Source organism: Mus musculus, chromosome 16, assembly GCF_000001635.26.
Source record: "Mus musculus strain C57BL/6J chromosome 16, GRCm38.p6 C57BL/6J".
Classification (NCBI taxonomy): domain Eukaryota; kingdom Metazoa; phylum Chordata; class Mammalia; order Rodentia; family Muridae; genus Mus; species Mus musculus.
Window position 1 is genome coordinate 17,112,519 of NC_000082.6, and position 24,761 is coordinate 17,137,279.

The 24,761-nt window shown below is 47.6% G+C and overlaps 2 protein-coding genes and 2 non-coding genes across 10 annotated transcripts; all 4 read right to left on the reverse strand.

The window, feature by feature from the left end:
* Positions 1-879: 879 nt before the first annotated feature.
* On the reverse strand, positions 880-12,684 carry 2610318N02Rik (RIKEN cDNA 2610318N02 gene). 7 transcript variants are annotated; one of them, NM_183287.3, is made up of 8 exons: positions 12,472-12,684; positions 10,994-11,136; positions 8,778-9,033; positions 8,438-8,561; positions 5,774-5,994; positions 5,276-5,346; positions 4,962-5,066; positions 880-1,108 (listed from the first exon to the last, which is right to left on the reverse strand). In NM_183287.3, exons 3-8 carry the CDS (start codon positions 8,997-8,999, stop codon positions 934-936), a joined length of 918 nt encoding a protein of 305 aa, NP_899110.2. In that variant the 5' UTR covers positions 9,000-9,033; positions 10,994-11,136; positions 12,472-12,684; the 3' UTR covers positions 880-933. The 7 variants fall into 7 exon arrangements, with proteins under 7 accessions (NP_899110.2, XP_030105133.1, XP_006522602.1 ...); XM_030249273.1 differs by having other exon boundaries at positions 880-1,234; positions 12,472-12,644; XM_006522539.4 differs by having other exon boundaries at positions 10,994-11,132; positions 12,472-12,626.
* On the reverse strand, positions 11,543-11,624 carry Mir130b (microRNA 130b). Its single transcript, NR_029659.1, has one exon. It is a non-coding gene; the product is annotated as a microRNA 130b (primary transcript).
* Mir301b (microRNA 301b) lies at positions 11,882-11,978 on the reverse strand. The gene has a single exon (NR_030415.1). It is a non-coding gene; the product is annotated as a microRNA 301b (primary transcript).
* A 4,935-nt stretch (positions 12,685-17,619) lies between the features above and the next one.
* Sdf2l1 (stromal cell-derived factor 2-like 1) lies at positions 17,620-19,865 on the reverse strand. The gene is made up of 3 exons (NM_022324.3): positions 19,606-19,865; positions 19,079-19,275; positions 17,620-18,270 (listed from the first exon to the last, which is right to left on the reverse strand). Exons 1-3 carry the CDS (start codon positions 19,790-19,792, stop codon positions 17,989-17,991), a joined length of 666 nt encoding a protein of 221 aa, NP_071719.1. The 5' UTR covers positions 19,793-19,865; the 3' UTR covers positions 17,620-17,988.

Below are 24,761 nucleotides of genomic sequence, written 5' to 3' on the forward strand. Positions count from 1 at the left end.
CTGCCTTCCAAATAAATCTTACCTCAAAAGATCTTTTAGCCCAGTATGGTGGTGTACACTTGGGAGGCAGAAGCAAGCAGATCTCTATGAGTCTGAGGCCAGCCTGGTCTACAGTGAGTAGAGAAACCATGTCTCAAAAGCAAATCAAAACTAAACAAAACTACCAGTACTTGGGAGGCAGAGGCTGGTAAGTTCTGTAAGTTCAAGTCCTCCTAGTCTACATATTGAGTTACAGGTCAACCAAGAATATACAGTGAGACCAAAACAAAACAAAACAAAAAAACACTTTCTTGGCCACCCCACTCACCTCTCTCATAGTTTATCATAATTTATAATTATATAGTAATTTTGCTTATGTTCTGATTTTTATTATCTATAGTCCCAAGTGAGGTATGATCAACCATGACTCAATATGTATATCCACTAATGTCCAGTAATGATTGACATCTTACATGGAGAAAGATTCTAAGGCCAGCATATGAGGTGACAATGAGAATCACAGTTTTGAAACTCGGGCAAGTAACAAGCTGTAAACTGACTGACCCACTCATTTCTCCTCTGGGTAGAAACACCTATCAAACTAGGCCTGTGTTTGGAGATTACATGCAGGAACAATATAGTGCACTTGCAACTCAAGGAAAGTGAAGCCCTAAGGGGTCTGAACCACTAAAGGGAAGAACGGGATTTCCCACCCCACTCTCTCAAGCACAACAGAATTGCTTGTTACAGTGCACGTGAGGGGCCATTGCACGTGTGATCCAAACACACACTGCCCATACTTGAGGGGTGAGGTTTGAAATAGGGTTTTTCTATAGAGTCCAGGCTATCCTTAAACTCTCTCCGTAGTCCAGGCGAAAGCAGAGAGGACATACAACAAGCTCAACACCAGGATGAACTTTATTCAGTCCTGGGGCATGGTCTGTTGGGAAGAGATTACTGGCTCTCCTTGGCAGGAGTGGACTCTGCGCTGCCAGAGTCATTCTCTGAATCATCATTGGGTCTGGGCACAGGTTGGAACTTGAGCAGTACAGGCGGAGTGAAGATGGAGGTTTTCACAACAGGAGATGGCGTCTCATCCGTGTTGGAGGGTCGGCTACAGGCTGGCGTCCTGCATGAGAGATGGCCAACACATGCTCATGATGTACCATACTTGCTCACAGGGCTGTCAGACACACAGTCATAGGCTGCAGGCTGTCTCCCAAGACATGACTTCTAGAAACCTCTCCCATGGAACCTGTTCAGGGTTTACATTATAGCACTGCTTACAATAGTAAAAGGCTGGAAACAGATCTTAGTGCCTGTGAGTGACAGAGGAACACAGTGCAAAGCAAAGAGGCTTGTCCTGATGCCTGTTAAGAGTGAAAAGTGGCCAGGCAGTGGTGGCGCACGCCTTTAACCCCAGCACTTGAGAGGCAGAGGCAGGTGGATTTCTGAGTTTGAAACCAGCCTGGTCTACAGAGTGAGTTCCAGGACAGCCAGGGCTACACAGAGAAACCCTGTCTTGAAAAACCAAGTTTAAAAAAAAAAAAAAGAAAGAAAAAGGTGAAGCTAGAGAAAGACACCGACTCCCAGCTCTGTGTCCTGCACACACATGTGTGCAAACATACCACACTCACAGAAAAGACAGTGATGCAGGAATATCAGGTAACCATTAAAAGGAGTAAAGGACTAACTGCAGGATGCATGGACTTTGAAAAATTACCCTAAATGAAATCAAACAGACACAAAAGGCCATATTTTGAGGCCAGAATAAGCAATTTATAAGGACAGAAAGTAGATGGGTGCTGAGAATGGCAGCGAAGAATGCTGCAAACTTCAATGACTTCCCTTTTGAGACATGTCTCTCTATGCAGCCTTGCCTGTCTTAGAGACCAGATTAGCAATAAACTCACAGATACTCCTGTGTCAGCCCAGGACTGGGATTAAAAGTGGGTACCACCACACCTGGCATTACTTTGATCTATTTTTTAAACAAAGTCTTCCCTCTGTAGCTCAGGCTAGCTTTGAACTCAGAGATCCACCTGTATCATCAGCCTCCCGAGTGTTGGAAATAGAATACAGGTTTGAGCTGTCATACTTTTCTGTTTTTCTTTTTTAAAAACACATTATCTATCTGTGTTGCTCAGGCTGGCCTCAAACTGCTAGGCTCAAGCAATGTTTCCTTCCCAGCTCCAGAAAAACGAACTGTAAGTGCACATCAGCTCTCCTAGCTCTGGGGGGCTTGGGGGTGCATATTTAGGTGGGGGTGCAGTCATGTACATGTCACTGCTGAGTGTGTGGAAGCCATAGAATAATCTTTAGGTGTTGTTTCTTGCCATTATATCTTGTTTAAGATGTGGGTCTCTTTACTGCTATGTAGGCCAGGCTATGTACCTGCAGAAGAGCACTGGACTCTGGTCAGCAGGCTCACCCACTGAGCAAATTTACCTTTTTGCCCAACTGCAAGTATGTGGCTATCATGGAACTGACTCTGTAGACATGCTGGTCTCAGACTCAGTGATATGCCTGCTTCTTCGTCCCAAGGGAATCAAAGGCGTACACCACCATTGTACTTTTTCATTTGCTGTCTTATGTTTTGGGTCTCTCACTTGGTCTTGAGCTTTCTGGTTCAAATAGACATGGCCAGCAAGCTCCAGGGTCTTCTTGTCTCTGCCCCCAGCACTGAGATAACAAATTTGTGCCACGACCCTAGCCGTAATGGTTTGTATATGCTCAGCCCAGGAAGTGGCAGTATTGGGAGGTGTGGCCCTGTTGGAGTGGGTGTGTCACTGTGGGTGTGGGCTTCAAGACCCTCACCCTTGCTGCCTGGAAGTGAGTATTCTGCTAGCATCCTTCAGATAAAGAAGTAGAACTCTCAGCTCCTCCTGCACCATGCCTGCCTGGATGCTGCCATGCTCCTGCCTTGATGATAATGGACTGAACTTCTGAACCTGTAAGCCAGCCCCAATTAAATGTTGTCTTTATAAGAGTTGCCTCACCTTGTCCATGGTATCTGTTCACAGCAGTCAAACCCTAAGACACTAGCTTTCATGAGTACTAAGTATTAAACTGCATTCTAAGTCCTCACATGTTTAACCATCTCTCTTAGAATGCTGGGACCCGGGCTGGAGAGATGGCTCAGCGGTTAAGAGCATTGACTGCTCTTCCAGAGGTCCTGAGTTCAAATCCCAGCAACCACATGGTGGCTCCCAACCATCTGTAATGAGATCTGATGCCCTCTTCTGGTCTGTCTGACCAGTGTACTTAATATATAATAAATAAATATTTAGAAAATAAGAAGATAAAATTATAAAACAAACAAACAAAAAATGCTGGGACCCATGCATGCCTAGCACATGAGTACACACACCAGAGCCCTTGAACCATTTTCAACATACAATTTTGTGTGCATTACATACAAAACACCATGACTCCTTAGAATATCACTCAAAACTCAAAAATTCTGCAACCATAAACAATAACTCCTCATCTCTCTGAACTAACCTAGTCCATATGCTGTATAGTATTTTTCTTTTTCTTTCTCTTCCCCGGAACACCCCACCCCCCACCCTCACCCCACCCCTGCCACCCAGACAGGGTTTCTGACTGTCCTAGACTTGCTCTATAGACCAGGCTGGCCTTGAACTCACTGAGTCCCGAGTGCCAGGATGGATTAAAGGCATGTGCCACCACTGCTTAGTATTTTTCCTTGTGTAGCAGACATTTCACTTACAGTTTGTCCATGCATTGTAGTATGGTTAATAATATTCTACAAAATGAGTACAGATAATTTTGTTCATCCATCTTGGAGCAAGGACTATGACAGCCAGGGGTACACCTGTAGCTCCATTATTAAGGAGGTTGACGCAGGAGGATAGTACCAGCAGGCACATGATAAGCTATGATCAGCTACCACAGTGAACTCTGCAAGCCTCCAAGCCCTGACCATGTTCTTGCTGAACTGCAGCTCCTGAGTTCATAAATTAATAGAACTGTGCTCTATTGATTTTCCTAACAACAGAGTGATGAGCGATTTTTTCCAGCCATTTGAAAGTAAAGCCTGTACTAATGATCTGCAATGATTTTCTCCCTTTGTGAAGAAATGATTTATAAAATAGCCATACCTGCCTCTCTGCCTCTCCCCCATCCCTTACCCTCACCCCTCTTCTCCTCCTTTCTCTCTTGTTTCACTTTCTGTAGACTGGTTACACAGATGTCACCATCATCTGTGTTTCCCTCTTGAGACAGGGTCCCATGCTGCTGAGGCTAGCCTCACCATGACTAGATAAGCAGAGATGACCTTGAATTTCAGATTCTTCTGCCTCCACCTCCCAAGTGCTGTGATCATAAGCTACATCTCTATCTCTACAAGTGAGTTTTAAGAATCCACATTTGGGGGGCTGGTTAGATGGCTCAGTGGTTAAGAGCACTGACTGCTCTTCCAGAGGTCCTGAGTTCATTTCCTAGCAACCACATGGTGGCCCACAGCCATCTGTAATGGGATCTGATGCCCTCTTCTGGGGTGTCTGAAGACAGAGACAGTGTACTCATAAATAAAATAAATCTTAAAAGAAAAAAAAAAAAAAAAAAAGAATCCACATTTGGACTTGGGAGGCAGAGGCTGGCGGATTTCTGAGTTCGAGGCCAACCTGATCTACAGAGTTAGTTCCAGGACAGCCAGGACTACTCAGAGAAACCCTGTCTCGGGAAAAAAAAAATCCACATTTGGTAAACCCTGCTTTGCAATATGACGATTCCAAGGCAGCCCCTTAGTTGTCTCCTTTCTGTTGGGCTGGGTTGGCCAATCACTGATGTCTTCTACCACTGCAAACACTGATTACATGTGAGGTTCTAGGAATGAAAGGAATATGACAGAGTCTCTTCTTTCCGTGAGCATACTATTACAGTGCCTTCGAGAGGCAGAGACTGTGGAACTGGAAGAGAGCCCACAGGATCAGTGTCGGAAAGGTACAGATACTCACCAGGGAAAGCCAGGACAATGGAGCTTGTGTGCACTGCTTCCTGCCAAATATGAGAAATGGAAGCCTCCGGGATTGAGAACCAAGGGGGTCAGATCAACCATGTGGCTGTAAGATAGGGAAGAAACAGGATGTTGGCTTTGGACCCATTCACGGCTTCAGTATGCTTTCTGTAACACAGGCCCAGGAGTCCAGACTCTCCCTCTGAATAGAATGTAATCACCACCCAAAACTAAGAATTAAGAGGCTGGGACAAAACATCAAACCTGGCCCCCAACTGCTTTTTGTTTCCTTCAAGATGAGTAAATCCCTTGTACCTCTTTGACGTTGATGAAAGACCACTCCAGTTTAGTTTCACTTCAGAACTTGAAATATCCAGTTTCTCCATCTACAAGAAACAAAGGAAGTCTCAGGGCAGAGTGAAAACTGTTCCATGCAGAAAAGCAGTCCTTACACAGGAAGCAAGAATTGATTTCAGGGATAGAGAGATGGTGGCTGGGAACTGAGGAAGTCCTAATCCTGAGGCAAGGTGACAGGGAAGGGGAGAGCTTCTGGAGAGGGGGGGTGGGGCAAAGGGGGAGCTCTGCAGACACAGGCAGAGCAGGGATGACAGCCTGAGAGGCAGGAGTGGGATACAGATGTGAGCAAAGTCTATGGTTTTCCTTATTCTTAGGGACATCCCAAGTCTACCCGGATTGCTGGCTCACAGAGGACAGGAGCTTTGTACTTCCCACCTCCACTGTGGCCCTTGGACAGGGAAAAAGAAGCTGTCCTCCCTCCCAGGACTGCCTCGAGTAGAGCATGTTCCTACTGACCGGCTTGCCAGACAGTGGAGGGAAAGGGCCAAAGACCCGGGGCATAGTGTAGACAGAGGGTGATGCAGCCACTACAGAGGCCACGGTGGTGACAGGTTGTGGTGGTGGCGGCAGCAGCGGTGGTGGTAAGAGAGCTGGTGGCAGGCATGCGGAGGTTGACTGATCTCGAAAGATAGGATCTGGTTTCTTTGGTTTTGGCCTCCTCCTCCTCTTCTTGGCATCTGCATCAAATCCTTTGGTGAGTACTGACACCTTGGGCAGTAGGGTCCAAATGGAATAACACAAGGGTTTCATAATATCTTTCCAGATAAAGGAAAATCCTGGGACCCAGGCCCATCAATGACAGGTGCCAGCAGGCATTATCTATTATCTCAGTAGTCACCCAGGTATCTTGGAGAAAGGGTTCAAAAATCAATCTCTTTCTTCCTCTGTCTCCATCATTCTCTGTATCCACCTTCCCTTCCATAGGTCTTACATATCCTAGCCAGCCTTTAACTGCATCTGTGGAGCATCTTAAATCTGTGACCTTTCTGCCTCCAGTCTCCAAATTGCTGGGATTATATGTATGCAAAAGGTTATTTTTGTTGTTATTTTGTCTCTTTTTCGAGACAGGGTTTCTCTGTGTAGCCCTGGCTGTCCTGGAACTCACTCTGTAGACCAGGCTGGCCTCGAACTCAGAAATCTGCCTGCCTTTGCCTCCCAAGTGCTGGGATTAAAGGTGTGTGCCACCACTGTCTGGCTGTATGCAAACAGTTTAAGTGGTGCTTAGGATCAAACTCAGGGTTTCATGTGGGCTAGGCAAGAATTCTACCAATGGAGCCTTCTATCAGCCCCACTCCCCTTTTTGTCTCTTACAGGCAGAGCAAGCCAGATCTCGTCTACATAAAAGCAGGCAAAATCCATGCCAAGATGTCTAACTTTAGATAGAATTTGGAAGCAAGTGGTGAGTAAATCAGGCCCTGTAAGGTAACCTGTGGCTTCCCAGTCAAGGACTGTGGAAGCCTGAGTTAGCCAACACCAGAAGGAGTATTCAGGCACCAGACAGTGAGCCCTCAACCTACACCCAGCCTCAGAGGCACAGGGGCATGGTGGAAAATGATACGCTTCTATAAGAAAATCCACAGAGAGGTCTTGCAAAGGTGGGTTCAAAGAAAGTGATGCCTGGGCATTTTGGTTTCATTAAAACAAACAAACAAACAAACAAACAAACAAAACATGGAAATAGGAATGTGCTTTCGTTTCAATCCATGTGAGCTATGGGGCTGCTTCAGATTGTCCACAGCAGCTGACTAGGATTTGTCTCATGCTCTAGCATTTTTCCAGCTGTTGATAGTTTTTGCCACTGTGTGACGTTTGGCATTTTGAGTATTCTTCAGAGGATATATAAATCCTGGCCCCAAGAGTTGGGATGGACTGTTGGTGGGTTTCTGGTTGGTTGCTATTGGTCGTGGTTTAAGTAGTCATACACAAAGAAGAAATAAGAAACTGGATATCCTGATGGTGAAGATCAAGCTTGCCTCAAGGAACTCCATGCCCCTAATCAGCAGTATCTAACAATAACAATGCTCCCTTGCCTGTGTCCTTTCACTCTCTCTTATCTAGATAAAGGGTGAAAGAGGGCTGAAGGATGGAAGGGAGGGGAACCCACAAAGTAGCCAAACGTCTGGCTCGACCCTGAGCCAGGACCTACTGTGCTCTTAGGTCTTAAGGACTGCTGAGTCTGCGGAGCACAGTGGGTGTTAAAGCACACCTCACCAGCCCACTGGAAGAGTTCATTCGATGGATGTGGTGTTGCATGCCTGTAATCCCCAAACTCAGGAGATAGAGGCAGGAGGATCAGAAGTTCAAAGCTAATCTCAGCTACAAGTTTAAGGTCAGCCTGGGACATACAAGGCCTTATCAAGCAATAAGGGCTGACTAGATGGCTCAGCAGGTAAAGGAGCTTGCCACCCAGCCTGATAACCTGAGTTGTGGTAGAGCTGAGTCTTCTGCAATCTGTCCTCAGCCATCCACATATGCAGAACAGAAAGTGAGTGTGCTTGTACATGTACATACAAAGTCAACGTAATAGAAGAGCTAGAAGGATAGCTCAGTTGTTATGAGCACTCATTGTTCTTAAAGAAGACCTGGGTTCAGATCTCAGCATGCATGTCAGATGGCTAATAAGCACCTATAAATACAGCTGTAGAGAAGCCAATGCCATGTTCTGGCTTCCACAGGCACTTAAACAAACACATGGGACACACACACAAGACTCCCAGCACTATATGAAGGCAAAGAGGCAGGCAGATTTTGAGGCAAGTAGGACTTCAGAATAAGACCCTGTCTCAAATATATAAGTAGATAAATTGTGTTAATTAAGACAAATATCCTAAGGCTGAGATTAAATGTGTCTACGACCCCTCCCCCACCCTCAGTTGTCATTCTCTAAATTAGCTAATCTTGTTAGGAGGTGTTTCTTCCTTCCTCCCTTTCTGTCCCAGGCCCACATTATCGCTCTTCATTAAATCTGATCCAAGAGAGGCAAATCCAGGGCAGGGAGTGCACCTAAGATTTCACCAATCTAAGCTTGATAGACACTGTAATGTGATGGGAGGCAGAGGGGGAGCAGATGAGCTGGGCTAAGAGTCCCAAGGGTTTGCACCTTCAGAAATTGAGCCTCACCCTGGGAATACAGATGCACACGATGTATGCGCCTCTTCAGCTGCTCCAGGCGCCGATGCATCTCTATGGCACCCATGTCATTGCACTGGTTTAGATCCCCCTGCACAGCGCAGACAAACTTCGCCTGCAATACGGAGGAGAAAAGGCGGGAAGCCAGAAAAGAGTCGCTTGCCTGCTCCTTCCTCAGGCTTGGTATTCTTGGCTTCGGAAAGACCCCTTTGGCTGCCCCAGCCAATAGATAACCTCCCCATTCATCCCTCAGCCAAAGTCCCACCCTCAAAGATCCTCCCTAGTTTAGGGAGTTAGTGGACTTCTGCTGCCCGCTGCCCGCAGCTCGCACCCAGAGGCTGCAGAGGAGCCCGCGCTGCTCGAACTCAGTCTGCTTGCCCTTCCGCACGACTCTCTCCGCCAGTGCTGGGTTGCGATCCAAGGTGCGGAAGAGTCGTCGCAGTGCACGCTCTGTGTAGGTCGCTGCTTGCCTCTCGAAGTCATCCTCGGAAATGAGCTGGCAGAAGGTCACACTCAGGGGGAATTCGTTGTCGAACTCATCCAGGACTTCCATTGGAAATGGACTGCTGGTGGTGGGTCGATGCTACCTGTGGGTAGAACGACCGTCGGGGCAGGGCTCCTGGGGCAGGGAGACCCTCCCGAGGGCCAGGACTGAGAAAGGTGATGGGAAACCATCGGGATGAGGACTGCAGGGCGTACCCACTCTCTCCCTACAGCCGCAGTGCAGACTCCAGATCCCCAGACTACCCACCCCCCTCCCGGTCTACCCCAGGGAATGAATGCCCACAGAGACAGGGGGCGGGTCCAGCACCAGTACGCGTAACAATGCTCACTTCTCTAGGCATGCGCATTGGTGTGCTCCCCACCCCACCCCGCCCCCACTGCTCCACCCCTCACTGTGACCGCCAAAGGCACCCAGGTACCTTCTGGATTTTGAGCTCCTGGATTTTGACCTCCTTCTGAGCCGTGGTCCTTTCCGTTTCAAAGCACCCAGCCCTCTCCCAGTTTGCAGTTCCCTCCATACTCTGCCCTACCAGACCGCCCTGGTAATTGAATCTACTTTCCAGTTCACTAAGATAATATCCAAAAGGACTTCCTTCTGCCCCCCAAAGGGCTTTAGCTCTGGCTTTTGCACCCTCTGAGTTTCCTACCTACTCGGAAGCATTACACACATCCCTCTCCAGATCATGTCCTGACCACTTCTTTTGCTTGTTTTTTGAGACAAGGTCTCCTATGTAATTCTAGCTATATTGGAATCCACTGTAGACCAGGCTGGAACTCTGCCTCCCAAACAATGGGATTAGAGACTGCATGCCTGCACCCATGACCACTTACTTGCTCTATGTCTTGATGTCCTCCTGTGGCCTCTCCTCACACCTACCTCCGCTACCTTCCTCTCCCTCCCCTCCCCTCTGGAGTGCTAGGGATTAAACCCAGGACCTTGTGCATAATAGGCAAGTGTTCTACACCCTGAGCCAATTCAAATTCACAGAAGTGACTTAGCCAACCTAAATCCTTTGCGGCCCAGACCTCCCCTGATATGTACATGTAAGATATGTAAGATATGCACATGTAAGATATGTAAGATATGCACATGTTAGGATTCCTAGCACCTCAGGATGGATCTGCTGTGGCAACAGCTGCTGACACACGTCTACCCTAGCCACAAAGGAGTGTGGTTGCTTCTTCCCCATCAAAGCCCTCCGTCAGGCCTGAGACTCATTATGTATCAGAGCAGTCCCCATGGGTGCCAGGACTTGTGGAGCTAGAGTACTATTAAGGCTGATTTTCTCAATCTATTCCCAAAAGGGAATCTGGAAGCCTGGGCCTCCTCTCAAGGAGGCAGGCCTGACCACCTCCTACTAGGTTTTTGTTTGTTTGTAAAAGAGGGGTGGGTGCATTGAAACAGGGCTTTACCATGTAAATATAGCTCTTCTGGAACGTGCAGGGTAGACCAGGTTGTCCTTGAACTCACAGAGATCTACCTACCCATGCCTTCCCTGTGCTGCATTCAAAGGCATGGGCCATTGGGTCTTGCCGCTAAAGGTAACTCTGCAAGCACACTAAGGATCGGGCATCCTTAAAAATTCAGCTCCAGGGCTGGAGAGATGGCTCAGTGGTTAAGAGCACTGTTCTTCCAGGGGTCCTGAGTTCAAATCCCAGCAACCACATGGTGGCTCACAACCATCTGTAATGGGATCCGATGGCCTCTTCTGGTGTGTCTGAAGACAGCTACAGTGCACTCATATAAATTAAATAAATAAATAAATAAATAAATAAATAAAAATGAGCTCCAGCCCTGTCTGGAAAGCAGACATACCAGACACCTCCATGCCTCTCCTACTCAGCACATACCCTCTTTGTAAAGGAGCAAGCAGACATGGCTGGCAGGCCTACTCTGCAGGCTTCTTGTTCCAAGTCCATCCATCTGGCCCAGGCAGGACACTTCTTCTGAGCCTCAAGGTGTGAACCCAAGGTGTGGTTATCTCAGGAAAGGCTGAGTCCAGTTCTTCCCGAGGCAGTCAAGGCTAAGCAAGGTATACAAACCTTTTCCATACAAAGAGGTGAACATCTGTTTCTCTCCACAAGGTCCTGGAGTTCCTAGTTTTGTTTTGATTCTTCAGACAGCTTCAAAACTGAGACAATCTTCCTGCATCAGCCTCCAGACATGGGCTCACCAATCTTTCTTTCTTTTTTAATTGATTAATTAATTAATTAGTTAATTTGGTTTTTCTCAAAACACGGTTTCTCTGTGTATCCCTGGCTGTCCTAAAACTCACTATGTAGACCAGGATGCCCTAGATCTGGGTGATCCACCTGCCTTTGCCTTCCAAGTGCTGAGATTTAAGGCATGAGCTACCTACCATTCACTCACCGCCGCGCCCCCTGCAGCAGACTCCCCTATCTTAACCTGGGGGGAGGGGGCTAAGAGCTTGAGACTGGAGCCTTTCCAAATCTGGGGTCTCCCCTTTGTACTGGTTCCAGCCTTGGAATATGGTTCTCAGCATCCACCTTATCCTTTTAGCTAGAGATAGCTATCTCTATCTAAGACTATGATCCAAGCACTGACCCTTTTGTTCCTCAGGCTCCTTAGCTGGCCCGACAGATGCCCTTTCATCATTGCACTGCTTCCCAGAGGCCCACAGTAGTGCAACAGGGAAAGAGTGTCCAACAAGCCTGTCAGTCTCACGGGGTGGGGCGGGGCATGGGGAGTTGGGGTGGCTGGAGTGGGATCTTAGACCTAGAACGCATGCCCACCTGGGCGGAGCCTCGGCCTGAGCAAAGGATGCCCTCTGACCCCAGAGACACGGGCCTGGCTACAATCTCAAGTTTCCATGGAGAAGAGAGTAAAATGAGCAGGGGGAGGGTACGGCCTGCAGGCCTGAGGGGCCAGGCCTGGAAAGGGAAGAAAGAAGGAACAGTAGGTGAGGTGGTCTTCGAGGCTGGTCCCAGATGCTTTGACAATACCATTGCACTGCTTCTCACAGCACAGTAGTGCAACCTAGTCAGAGCACCCGCAGCCAGCAGGAAATCCATCGCCCTCGCTGCACGCAGGGCTGCGCTGGAAATTCAACCACCATGGGTGGGTGGGACATCTATCCAAGCTCGGAGAACAGACGGGATTCCAGCCCGGATGCAGTCCTCTGGACTTATTAACTTCAGGGAACTCAAACTTTCTCTAACAGGCTTCTGATTCTGGTGAGGTACTCCAAGGAGGGAGCTGAAGGGCGAGCACCCGAGGGGGCTCAAACACAAAGGAGAGAGGCCTGCGCTCAGTTGCAGAGGGGAGCACAGTGGGACTACTTGTACCCTGTTTCAGACCAGAACTAGAATAAGAGGGATACTTCACTCCTTGCACGTGAGGCCCTTGGAGTCCGAGATCCGGTCCTTGGTCCATTCCCCCAGTATGAGTTCTGCACTCTATCCTAACAGATTCTCCTGCCTAGAAGAGCAGAACTAGGGCTTCCTGGCATCTGGAGTTTCCCTGGCCTCACCGCACACCCTATCCCAGACCAGTTACTCACGTGGACAGACACCTCTTGTTCTCACCAGGGGGACAAGGTGAAGCTTAGTGGAAGATCCAGGTAGGCGGCGGCCCCGTCATATCTGGACAACCCCGCACCTCAGCACCTCGTGGCGCCCTCTCTCCCTCGGCTCCATCTTTAACCATCTGACAGTCCCGAGGGCCGAGCCCCGGGCCTCAAGGCACAGCGCCAGCCTCATTGGCTTGCGCCTACACCAAGCTTTGCCTCCTGCGCACCTATTGGCTGCTGCTGGAAAGATTTCAAAATAGCCTCCAGGCTCCGATTGGCCAGGCGCCCGAGTTTTGGCTCCACCGTTTTAACAATGAGTTCTACAAACACTTTCTCCTCATTCATAACTCTTGAAAAGGAGCTCTGTCCGCCTTTTCCCAGCTCATTTCTCTGTAGTTATTATAGTGATACTCATGAGGGCGCGTCCATGCTTACTACACAGCTCACCAAATTAGCGAGGGCTCTGAGATCCCGGCAAAGTGTCCTTTGGCCAAGCCAGCGGTTGAATGAACCCCTAGGGGATGCTTCGTATTTCGCGAGAAATTTGTTCATTGCTCCTCCAGGATGGGACATTTACTTAAAAACCGTGGCCTTCCCTCTTTCTGTCCAACTTCAGAGCATCGTCATCAGGAAACCTCTGGCTGGGCTGAGGAGGCCCTGGCACTTTTTGTAAGTGAAGAAATGCTCTGATGTCATTGATGTCATTGAGAATGTGAACCACTTTATGGGTAAGAGTTCATTAAGTGACCTTTCTGAGCTAATATGTCCAAAGATACACAGCACCTAGCACCCAGAACCTGAGGTGTTCTACTCAGTTCTGTCAGCGAAGGGAAAAACAGAGTTTTGCAGCTGGCGTCTGAGCTTTACCCCTAGTTATATCCATATGAGACAGGGAATCTTTACCCCCCAGCTCAAAGGCTGAAAGAAAATATTTTTAAAGCAGACAGAGCTGGTTTTCGATCTTCAAGAACTCATTTTGTCCACTTAATTTTAAATGTAATTTTTTGTGTATGGGTGCTTTGTTTGCCTGTCTGTACCACCATGTACATGCCTAGTGTTCAGGGAGGTCAAAAGGCTTTCTATCCTCTGCAACTGAAACTATAGAGGATTGTAAGCAAACACATGCATGCTGGAAATGAAACCCATATGCTCTGGTAGAGCAACCAATGCTATTAACACTGACCCATAATATCTCAGTCCCTACATTGTTTTGTCTTCTTTGGGAAAAAAAAGAATGCTGGTTTTTTGAGACATCGTATATCACGGCTGGCTAGTTGAGAACTCACAGAGTAGACCAGGCTAGCCTTGTGCTTATGGTAATCCTCCTAGGTTTTTGCAGTACTGGGGATACAGCCACCACACTGCATCGCTCCACACAGATACAAAATAAAACATCCAGAAATTCCAACATTTGGGAAGTGGAGAAAAGAGCCAGAAGTTCAAGACCAGCCTGAACTACATGAAATACTGTCTTTAAAGAGAGGGGGCTCACCAGAAAGAAGGCTCAGTGGTTAAGAGGGTTGGCTGCTCTTCCAGAGGACTCAGGTTCCATGCCCAGGATCCACAAGTTGTCTCAAAGGCATCTGTAACTCCAGTCCAGTATCGTCTTCTGGTCTCTAAAGCCATTGCATGCATAGACATATGGGCAGTCAAAACACCCATACACATAAAAATAAAAATCAAATGTAAAATTAAAGTGTTTTGCTGCTGCTCCTGTGCTTTTCATTTGTAATGTTTTGCATTCTGCATGGAAGCAACTTTTCTGCTCCATGAGTTTGGGGGCTGGAGAGATTGATGGCATGGCTGTCAAAATCGAGTACTACTCTTGCAGAACTGTTAAAATTGGACTTAAATGAGTTCCCCAGCCATACTAGATGGCTTACAGCCACCTGCAGTCCCAGCTCCAGGAAATCCAACACCCTCTTCTGACCTCTGAGGACACCTAACTCATGTTCATATTCACACACACACACACACACACACACACACACACACACACACACACTTTAAAATGGCATTTAAAAGTTTGGCAATAGATCAAGGCACATTAGTACACATCTTTAATCCTAGTACCTGGGAGACAAAGGCAGGTGGATCTCTATGAATTCAAGGAGACCAGGCTACATAGCGAGTTTCAGATTAGCCAGGGTCGCATGGTAAAACCTGTCTCAAAATAAAAGTTTGTCAGTGGAAAGACCAAGTCTCTTACAGACAGGGGAGTAATGGTCCAAGACATAACTCCCTCCCCTCAGGATTCAAATTGACTACAGCTTTTCTCTCATCCACACATTAGTAAAGTCAACTGATTTCTCAAATCCATGTTATCAGTTCTTCCCACACTATCCCAAGTCCCTCCCAGCCAACTGTCATCTCAGCCTCTTAGGATTTTTCCTGGCCCTCAGGAAATCATCCTACTAGTTCCCCTGAAGTCCTTATGACCTACTCAGTCAAGCCCAGGAAATCTGTCATTCCTTCCCCCACCTCTAGAGGCCATGCACACACCACTAGTGAGCTGCCAGCTTGCTGGTGAGGGACCTTTTGCTAGTGTGTGTGTGTGTGTGTGTGTGTGTGTGTGTGTGTGTTTTCTTATGTGCATTATTTTATCTAATGTTAGTGTTGTAAATGGGCCCTATGCCTTGTACATGCTAGAAAATGTTCTACCTATAGCCTCAAACATACCAAGTACCAGCCGGGCATGGTGGCACACGCCTTTAAGCCCAGCACTTGGGAGGCAGAGGCAGGCAGATTTCTGAGTTCGAGGCCAGCCTGGTCTACAAAGTGAGTAGGACAGCCAGGGCTACACAGAGAAACCCTGTCTCGAAAAAACAAAAAACAACAACAACAAAAAAAAAAAACATACCAAGTACCAACTGTTCCACAACTCAATTAGTCCCCCAGCTCTTGCTTTTAAATTATACAACCTTAACCACCCAGATTGGATGGGTTTTGTTGTTGTTTGTTTGGAGTGGGGAAATTGTCTTCCCTTGCGATGTCCCTTCTCACTCTTTTTGTTGTTGTTGTTGTTGTTGTTGTTTTGTTTTGTTTTTTCGAGACAGGGTTTCTCTGTGTAGCCCTGGCTGTCCTGGAACTCACTTTGTAGACCAGGCTGGCCTCGAACTCAGAAATCTACCTGCCTCTGCCTCCCCAGTGCTGGGCTTAAAGGCGTGCGCCACAACGCCAGGCCCTTCTCTTTTAAAATTACAGGTGTCTGAAAAAATGTTCAACATCCTTAATCATCAGGGAAATGCAAATCAAAACAACCCTGAGATTCCACCTCACACCAGTCAGAATGGCTAAGATGAAAAATTCAGGTGACAGCAGATGCTGGCGAGGATGTGGAGAAAGAGGAATGTTCCTCCATTGTTGGTGGGATTGCAAGCTTCTACAACCACTCTGGAAATCAGTCTGGCGGTTCCTCAGAAAATTGGACATAGTACTACCGGAGGATCCAGCAATACCTCTCCTGGGTATATATCCAGAAGATGTCCCAACAGGTAAGAAGGACACATGCTCCACTATATTCATAGCAGCCTTATTTATAATAGCCAGAAGCTGGAAAGAACCCAGATGCCCCTCAACAGAGGAATGGATACAGAAAATGTGGTACATTTACACAATGGAATACTACTCAGCTATTAAAAAGAATGAATTTATGAAATTCCTAGGCAAATGGATGGACCTGGAGGGCATCATCCTGAGTGAGGTAACCCAATCACAAAGGAACTCTCACAATATGTACTCACTGATAAGTGGATATTAGCCCAGAAACTTAGGATACCCAAGATATAAGATACAATTTGCTAAACACATTAAACTCAAGAGAACGAAGACTAAAGTGTGGACACTTTGCCCCTTCTTAGAATAGGAAACAAAACACCCATGGAAGGAGTTACAGAGACAAAATTTGGAAGTGTGACGAAAGGATGGACCATCTAGTGATTGCCATATCCAGAGATCCATCCCATGATCAGCTTCCAAATGCTGACACCATTGCATACACTAGCAAGATTTTGCTGAAAGGACCCAGATATAGCTGTCTCTTGTGAGACTATGCCAGGGCCTAGCAAACACTGAAGTGGATGCTCACAGTCAGCTATTGGATGGGTCACACGGCCCCCAATGGAGGAACTAGAGAAAGCACCCAAGGAACTAAAGGGAACTGCAACCCTATAGGTGGAACAACAATATGAACTAAGCAGTACCCCGGAGCTCTTGACTCTAGCTGCATATGTATCAAAAGATGGCCTAGTCAGCCATCACTACAAAGAGAGGCCCATTGGACTTACAAACTTTATATGGCCCAGTACAGGGGAATGCCAGGGCCAAAAAGGGGGAGTGGGTGGGTAGGGGAGTGGGGGTGGGTGGGTATGGGGGAGTTTTGGTATAGCATTGGAAATGTAAATGAGCTAAATACCTAATAAAAAATGGAAAAAAAAATTACAGGTGTCCCTGTAGGTTTGTGCGCATGTGTGCAGGAATAAGAGGTCTGAGAGATCCCTCCCAGAACTGGAGTTACAAGTTGTGAACCACCTGACATGACATAGTTACTAGTCCTCTGAAAGTGCAGGCTGTGCTCCCAACTAGCAAGTCATCTTCCCTAGTTCTCTTCTTTCTTTAGGGCCTTGGATGTCCTAGTGGGGGCCTGCACCATGGGCAGGTCAGAGTAAGGGGGAGTGTGCCATTGCCATCAAAAGTCTGGGAGCCTGAGGTGTTAATTCCCAATAGATAGGCAGAATCCTCAACAGACCTTTAGTCAAAGATAAGTTTCAAAACTGCTGCAACCACCAGAAGAATGGGTTCCTGAGAGTAAGAGATGAGAGGACTGGAGAGTTTGAGCCCATCCCAGTTGGCAGGGGCCCTGCCTACGGCCAAGGCCCTTCAATAGAGAAATTGCCTAAGGTCAAGTCCTGGGAAATGAGGTCGGCGGCTCTGACGACACTGTATGGTAGACTGCAGAGTTAAACTGCACAGACAGGCATCCAGAAAAGGTTTGGGACAGTGAGATGGCTATGTGTACTGTGTGAAGCTGGCAAACTGAGAGTGATCTCTGGAACCAACATAAAGGTGGAAGATGAGAAGCGACTAGAGAGAGCTGCTCTGAGGTACAGGTGGCAACAAACACATCTCATGCACTCACACTTAGTAATAAAAATGAGTTTATTGAACAGGTTGGGGCCAGTTGTGGTGGTGTACACCTTTAATACCAGCACTCAGGAGACAGAGGCAGGTGGATCTCTCTGTGAGTTCCAGGCCTGCCAAGGATACATAGTGAGACAGTCTCAAAAAAAAAAAAAAAAAAAAATTTCAGCAGGTGCTTGAGACAGGTGAGATGGTAACTTGGACAGATATGGCTGGCACCTTCAGATCTTCCCCAGGGTTACAGCAAAAATAATCCCAGACCAACATTCTTTAATCATAAAGGCACTTGAGGGCCCCTACAAACAAAGTCTTACACAAGAGTGACCCCGAGATTGCCACTCAGCCACCCTCCCATCACTCATCTGGTTCTCAGAGTTCATCGTGACCCGTGGAGAGATCTGCTCCAGGCTTGATGAAGATTCCTTCCATTGCCTTCCACGTGTTGTGAGCATTGGCACTAGGCATGCCATGAACCTCATGCTGCCCACGGATGGGGTTACCATACTGTTCACCAGTGACCGACAGGAACACAGAGGTGCCCACGTGCTGGAAGCGGACACTGGCCTCTCGCTCCCAGTGTTGCCCAGAACATCGGACTGTCCACAGGTCCAGGTCATCACCCTCACCGTCTTCCCCAAAAGCACTCACCTCCTGAGAGTATAAGGTATAGGAACAGTCACACAGAGGGCACAAGCTCCCCTGAGCTGCATGTCTGGCCGTCATATTTGCACCTAGTATCCTGGGGCCTCTGCTCCTTTTCCTGACCTTCAGCATTCACAGCTATGAAAATGGAAGCCAAGAGTCCTGCCCTAGCTAGGCTCAGCGGCACACGCCTTTAAGCGTAGCACTCAGAAGGTATAGGCAGGCAGATCTCTGGGGGGTTTAAGGCCAGCCTGGTCTACATAGTGTGTTCTAGGACAGCCAGGGCTACATAGAGAAATCTGGTCTCAAAATAGACTCTCACCCCATTCTTCAGGTGCATAGAGCCTCTTGTATCAGACTGTGTAGTGCCAACTGGCCTTACCCCCAAATTCCCCTCCAACATTTTCCCCCTGAAACTCTCCAAAGCACTGTCAGATTCTCCCTGCGTCCCTCCCAGACCAGCTGCAATGAACACTGTACTTTAGTAGGAACTCTTTCGCAGAGGGGAAGGAGTAGGAAGAAGCTCCCACTTCTCTTTAAGACCCAGCCCTGAGTTTCTCCTTCCTGCAGTTTCCTATTATCTGCGCTGTGGGTCCACCTCTGTGTCCAAATACGAACTAATCTCTCACTTCTAACTCGGTGGAGAAAGTTACTGGGGACAGGACCCAGAGCAGGAGCTCCATAAACTTCTGAATAGAAACTCCCAATTCACAGTAGCTGACACTGAGTCCCCTCTTGGGCCCCTCCCCTACATCCCTCCCTCTGTCTTTGGGTCCCTGCCCCACGCAGCCTCTGTGGGTTTCGGAACGGGGCTTGCCTGGTTGTTGGATAGCGGCGACGGGAAGTGGTGCGTGTGCAGGTTCTTGCCGGTGAGCACGTGCGTGAGCCGCACTGCTTGCCCACAGCGCACTGGGAGTCCGCGCGGGCACCCACCCTCGGAGCCGCCGCGAATCCGCCAGTAACTATTGGCATCGTCGGACTCCTCCACGCCGGTTACCGACTGTTGGCCGCTGCCTGAAGAGTAACAGCCCACCCCACCCCGTGGATTCTTGTTAATCACAGACCTCCGGACCCTCGTCTTGAACACTAAAAAGTTTCCCTCACAGCCCCTACCACTCTAGGATCCAAAGAGCTCACCCCAGCCCAGGCCAGACCCTAAGTACCGGTGGACATCGCCCTCCCCCTTCCCGCGCATCCTCGATCCCTCAGGCTTGTCAGTCACGACCCACAAGCGAGTCTAGACTCGCAACCACCCAGCTCCCTGACAACCCACAGACCCCGCTAGGACCACCTAGTCTCTAAGCCCTCCGCCCCCTGGCGGTCCCAGTCACCACCCCTGCGCACCAGATCCGTATTTGATGTCGTGTGAGTGCAGCCGCACTTTGTGGTGGGTGTTGAGCAGCTTCAGCACTGACCCGCAGGTCACTAGCCCGGCGCTGGCCTTGGACGCGCCCCCACTCCGCACTGAGAGCGCCAGCAGCAGCCCCAGCAGCGTTGGCCCCGCTACCCTGCCCCGGCTCGCGCCCCACATCCCGCCAGCCGGCCAGGTTCCAGCTGCTCTAGACCTCTGCGCTTCCGTCCTCAACAGCGGCCAATCCAGCTCTGACAGCGCCCTCCCACGGCAGCCAATCGTCTGCGCGCGCGCGTTCCTCCTGCACTGCTATTGGACCGTGTGCAGCGGCCCCACCCCCAGCTTCCAAGGAGGTAGCTGGAAAGGGGTTGGAGACACCAGGAGGATTTTAACTGGTCCACGCTTCCGAGGACCCGCCAATAAAGCAGTGGCTGCGGCGAGCGTCCCCGGAGAGGCCACGGAAAGCCGCACACCCGGGTTGGTTGCTTCTAGTCACTTGGCTCCCGGTTAGAGATCCTCGGGTGTAGTAGGTATAGGAACCCCTTTGACCCTGGACCCCCTAAACTTTAGTCTCGTGTCCCTCCACTCAGACCCCGGGATAAAGCTACAGGTTCTTATGTTAATTACGAGATTTTGTGGTCTCAAAGTGGGCAGATAACAAAGTTATTGAAATCTCCTGGCCCCAGGAGTTAATCAAACTGAATCACATCAGTTTCTGGACCCCATGGTTTTTTAATTCTCTTAGTCATGCAGCTACTTGAGTCATTTGGTGGCAGAATCCTAAGGTTGCTGGATGACAAAGCTGTGAGCCCTCTCTCTCTCTCTCTCTCACACACACACACACACACACACTCACACAGTGCTGGCGCGCGCGCTCACGTACACACATTCACTCTATCCATCCATCCATCTGTTGAGTATTCACAAAGGAACTGCCCCTCCAGGCTACATTACTAAGAAGCTGATGAAGCATGTACTTAGGGCACTAGCTAGATACGCAGTAAAGTTTATGTTTGCATTAAAGTTTATGTTTCCGTCTGCAGATGTAGCTCAGTTGAGTGAGTCCAGCAAGCGCAAAACCCTGGATTTGATCCTTAGCAAATCAACCCTCAAGTAGTGGAGGCAGGAAGTTCAAGAATAAGTCTGAGGTCATCCGCCTAGAGAGGATGACAGGCAGACAACATGTTTCTAAGTAAGCTGTGTCAGAATAGTTAGAATCAAAATAGAGTCATTTGTCAGGCCTTTAACCCTAACACACACATGAATATGAGGCTGAGAAGGAGGGGATCTCGTGCATGAATGTCTAACAAGAATAATTTACAAAAGGCTCAGCCAGAACTGCCTTTCACAAAGGACCACAGCCTCACACAAAATATCTCTGCTTACACTCCAGAGCCAAAATGGGGGAACCAAAAATTCTTTTAACTTTTATGGGGCCTCACCTCATGACATTTTATATTTGTTTCCGTCTCTCTCTCTCTCTCTCTCTCTCTCTCTCACAGAAACTTTTTAAAACAGTTTTTTTTTTTTTATGTATATGAGTTGTAGCTGTCTTCAGACACACTAGAAGAGGGCATTGGATCCCATTACAGATGGTTGTGAGCCACCATGTAGTTGCTGGGAACTGAACTCAGGAACTCTGGAAGACAGTGCTCTTAACCAGTGAGCCATCTCTCCAGCCCTTGAAGTGGAGACTTAAGGACTCTATGTGTCAGTTGCATTGGGTTGATGTTTTGTTGGAGCAAACATGTGAAGGAACGTTTTGCTGAAGTGGACATAGATGAAAAGCTAAGACAGACTCATGAAGGAACATTCAGATAAAAGGATGTTTTGCTTAAACAAACACATGAAAGGACATATGATAATGGATTCTCTGCTAATGACACACATATATTGGTCCATCTTACATTTCGTAGTTGAGCTCCATTTGTCAGGACTCCATAGAGAAAAGTGCACCAAAAAACTTCTGGTGGTGGTATGTCTCGCTTCTTGCCACTTCTACAGACTCTGCCAATTGACAGAGTGATGTCAGCTGAGACAGACTCACATGGAGTTTTGCTAAGACAGACTCATGTGCTGAGGCAAGACCCATGGAGGACACATAATGTTTACAGAGAGAATAAAAAGGACTCGATGGACAGTGATAGACTTGGCTTGCTAACGTAGGTAGCTAAATGCTTGTTGGTCTTGCCTCTTAGCTGATCTTCCCTCCCTGAAAGAAGCACAGCCAAGAGTTTTTCCTGGCACTCCTATTGGTCCTGGTCCCTTCTGCTGATTCATTTGAATTGGGCTGAGGTCTTGCTGTCCCTGCTAGGTTGTGTCACTGCACACTACCGAACTGGAGTGCTGGTATATTTGTAGCCATTTGTGATTGGATCCAGCTTCCACTATTGACCTGTGAACTAAACTGCTGATTTCTTGGCAACACACATGAGATTTGCTCCAAAGAACAATTTCTAAACAGGTTCACTTTCCCTATATCCTTTCTTTTCCAGTTCTGGTGGGTGGTAGGCTAGACAGGACTTTAAAGCATTTAAGAAACATCAATAAAAGTAAAGAGAAAAAATAGAGCTGGGCGTGGTGCCCAGCACTCGGGAGGCAGAGGCTGGCAGATTTCTGAATTCGAGGCCAGCCTGGTCTACAAAGTAAGTTCCAGGACAGCCAGAGCTATACAGAGAAACCCTGTCTTGAAAAAAAAAAAAGATAGAGAGAAAATTAAAATTACACTTTTTATTGCTTCTTTGTGAGTTTCACATCATGTACCCCAGTCCTGCTCATCTCCCTGTCCCCTCATATCCAAACTTTAATAAAATACCGCAAAATAAAAACCACACACACACAACATAGAAAACATCTCATCATGGAAGCTGTAGTATGTCACAGTCTGTCCCATAGCATACCCCTCTGTCCACACATCTTCACTTGCAAATGTTCATTGCAATGAGTCATTGGTCTGGTTGGAGATCTCCGGCTTCTGTGACATCATCAATATTGGATCCTCACCGGGCTTCCTCCTTGTTATCATTCTGTTGCTGCCTTGTGTTGTGAAACAGGAGAGCTGTCCTTGTCCCTCACGGGCTGCAGTACTGGGGACAGTGGGGCCTGCACCTGGCCTGGGCAGCACAGTAGGGAGGCAAGGAGGCATGGCTGACCCAGCCCCAAGGGTGTGAGAGTGGGAGAGGTGACCCAATGCCTCTCAGACTGCAGCACTTGAGAGAGTGAGCCACTGGACATCACAGTGGAGCTGGATCTGGACGTGAGGGTGTGGATAAGCCAGCCCTGAGGATGTGAGAGCAGAACTGACTGTGAGCGGATTTGGTAGTCTACCTGGAGCAGTGCTGGGGTGGGGTGGGGGGGGTAAGCTTCAGGCTAGATGACTGAATCTAGGAAGGCTACATGCAGGACAGACATTGTAAGAAGAATGCTCATTTAGAATGTTGCAGCTTCAGACATGAACAGCTAAAAACAGGGCTCAATGGTCTGCCAAGAGATCACTGGGCCATGGGCTAAAGATGCACATTTCTAGGATAAGATGTTAGTGATTTCCAATGGGGGCTTCTCCCAATCTCCCAGATAGGAAGATCTCTGAAGCTGTGATAGAGCTAAGCTCTTTTTGGACTTGGCAATGGGAACTGTCAGTGGTGCTAATTAGCAGCCATTGTCTTTGAAAATCAAGGGTACCCTCTTAGCATTTTTCTTCTCACAAGATTTTCTTGTCTCTGGAAGAGAGGTCAAAGGCCAGTCTCTACAGTCTACATATATTTTCAGTAATCAGTGAAAATAGCCAGAATCCCTTGGTTTGTCCTAACTACAGTCCTTCCTTGAAATGGGATCAGGCCAGTGGGACATAGCAACTATGGGATTGGTATGGCCATGTAGAGGATATGGCTTCTACTACAAATAGATCCCTGATCTACCTACCTTAAGACCTTAGTCCTTCAGAATGACAGATAGTCAAGCTTTTCTTGGATCTAAGAGTGTGGGTGTAGCCAGAGTGAGCTCTACAGTTGTGTCGTTCCATTATCCCTTAGCTTCGTGGAGGGAACCTCAGACCCTTTGAGGAAGACTTTCGGTGATGGCAATTCTTAGTTGTCAACTTGACTACGTCTGAAATTAACTAATACCCCAAAATAGAGAGCACACCTATAAGGGAGTTTTGCTTAAACTAAAGTGGAGAGATCCACTTCTAATCTGGATCTTTGAGGTAGGAAGACACATCTCTAATCTAGATCTAATCTGAGCCAGATCTTCTGCTGGAAATCAATACAAAAGGACATGGTAGAGGGAAGCTTTTGCTCTTTGCCTGCTTGCTCTCTCCTTTCTAGCAAGACCATTCCTGCACTAGCATTAGAGCCTACTTCTTCAGGGTTCCAGTGTATACTGAAGTTCAGCTGAGACATTCAGCCTTGTGGACTGAGCAACTACTGAATTCTTGGACTTTCCATTCATAGTCAGTGATTTTTTTAAATTTACTTATTATTATTATTATTATTATTATTATTATTATTATTATTATTATATTTATTTATTTATTTTTGGGTTTTCAAGACAGGTCTCTCTGTGTAGCCCTGGCCGTCCTGGAACTCACTCTGTAGACCAGGCTGCAGTCAGTGATTGTTAGATTAACTGAATTGCAGGCTGTTAACCATTCTTTTATATGTGTGTGTGTGTGTGTTTTATATATGTGTACATATGTATATATACACATATATGTACCTATATGTGTGTGTGTATATGTGTATATATATATATATATATATATATATATATATATGTGTGTGTGTGTGTGTGTGTGTGTGTGTGTGCATATATATATATGGAAAGAGAGATTCATTTTATAAGTTCCATTACTCTAGAGAACACTGACTAATACACCCAAAGCAGACATTGCCACTACCTGAAAGGCTTGAGTCCCAAAACCCTGACTAGGGGAAGCAAGAGAATTAAGGATAGACATATAGACACATATAAAAATGAAGCTGGGCCGGGCGTGGTGGCGCACGCCTTTGATCCCAGCACTCAAGGCAGGCAGATTTCTGAGTTCGAGGCCAGCCTGGTCTACAAAGTGAGTTCCAGGACAGCCAGGGCTATACAGAGAAACCCTGTCTCGAAAAACAAACAACAAAAAAACAAAAACAAAAACAAGAAA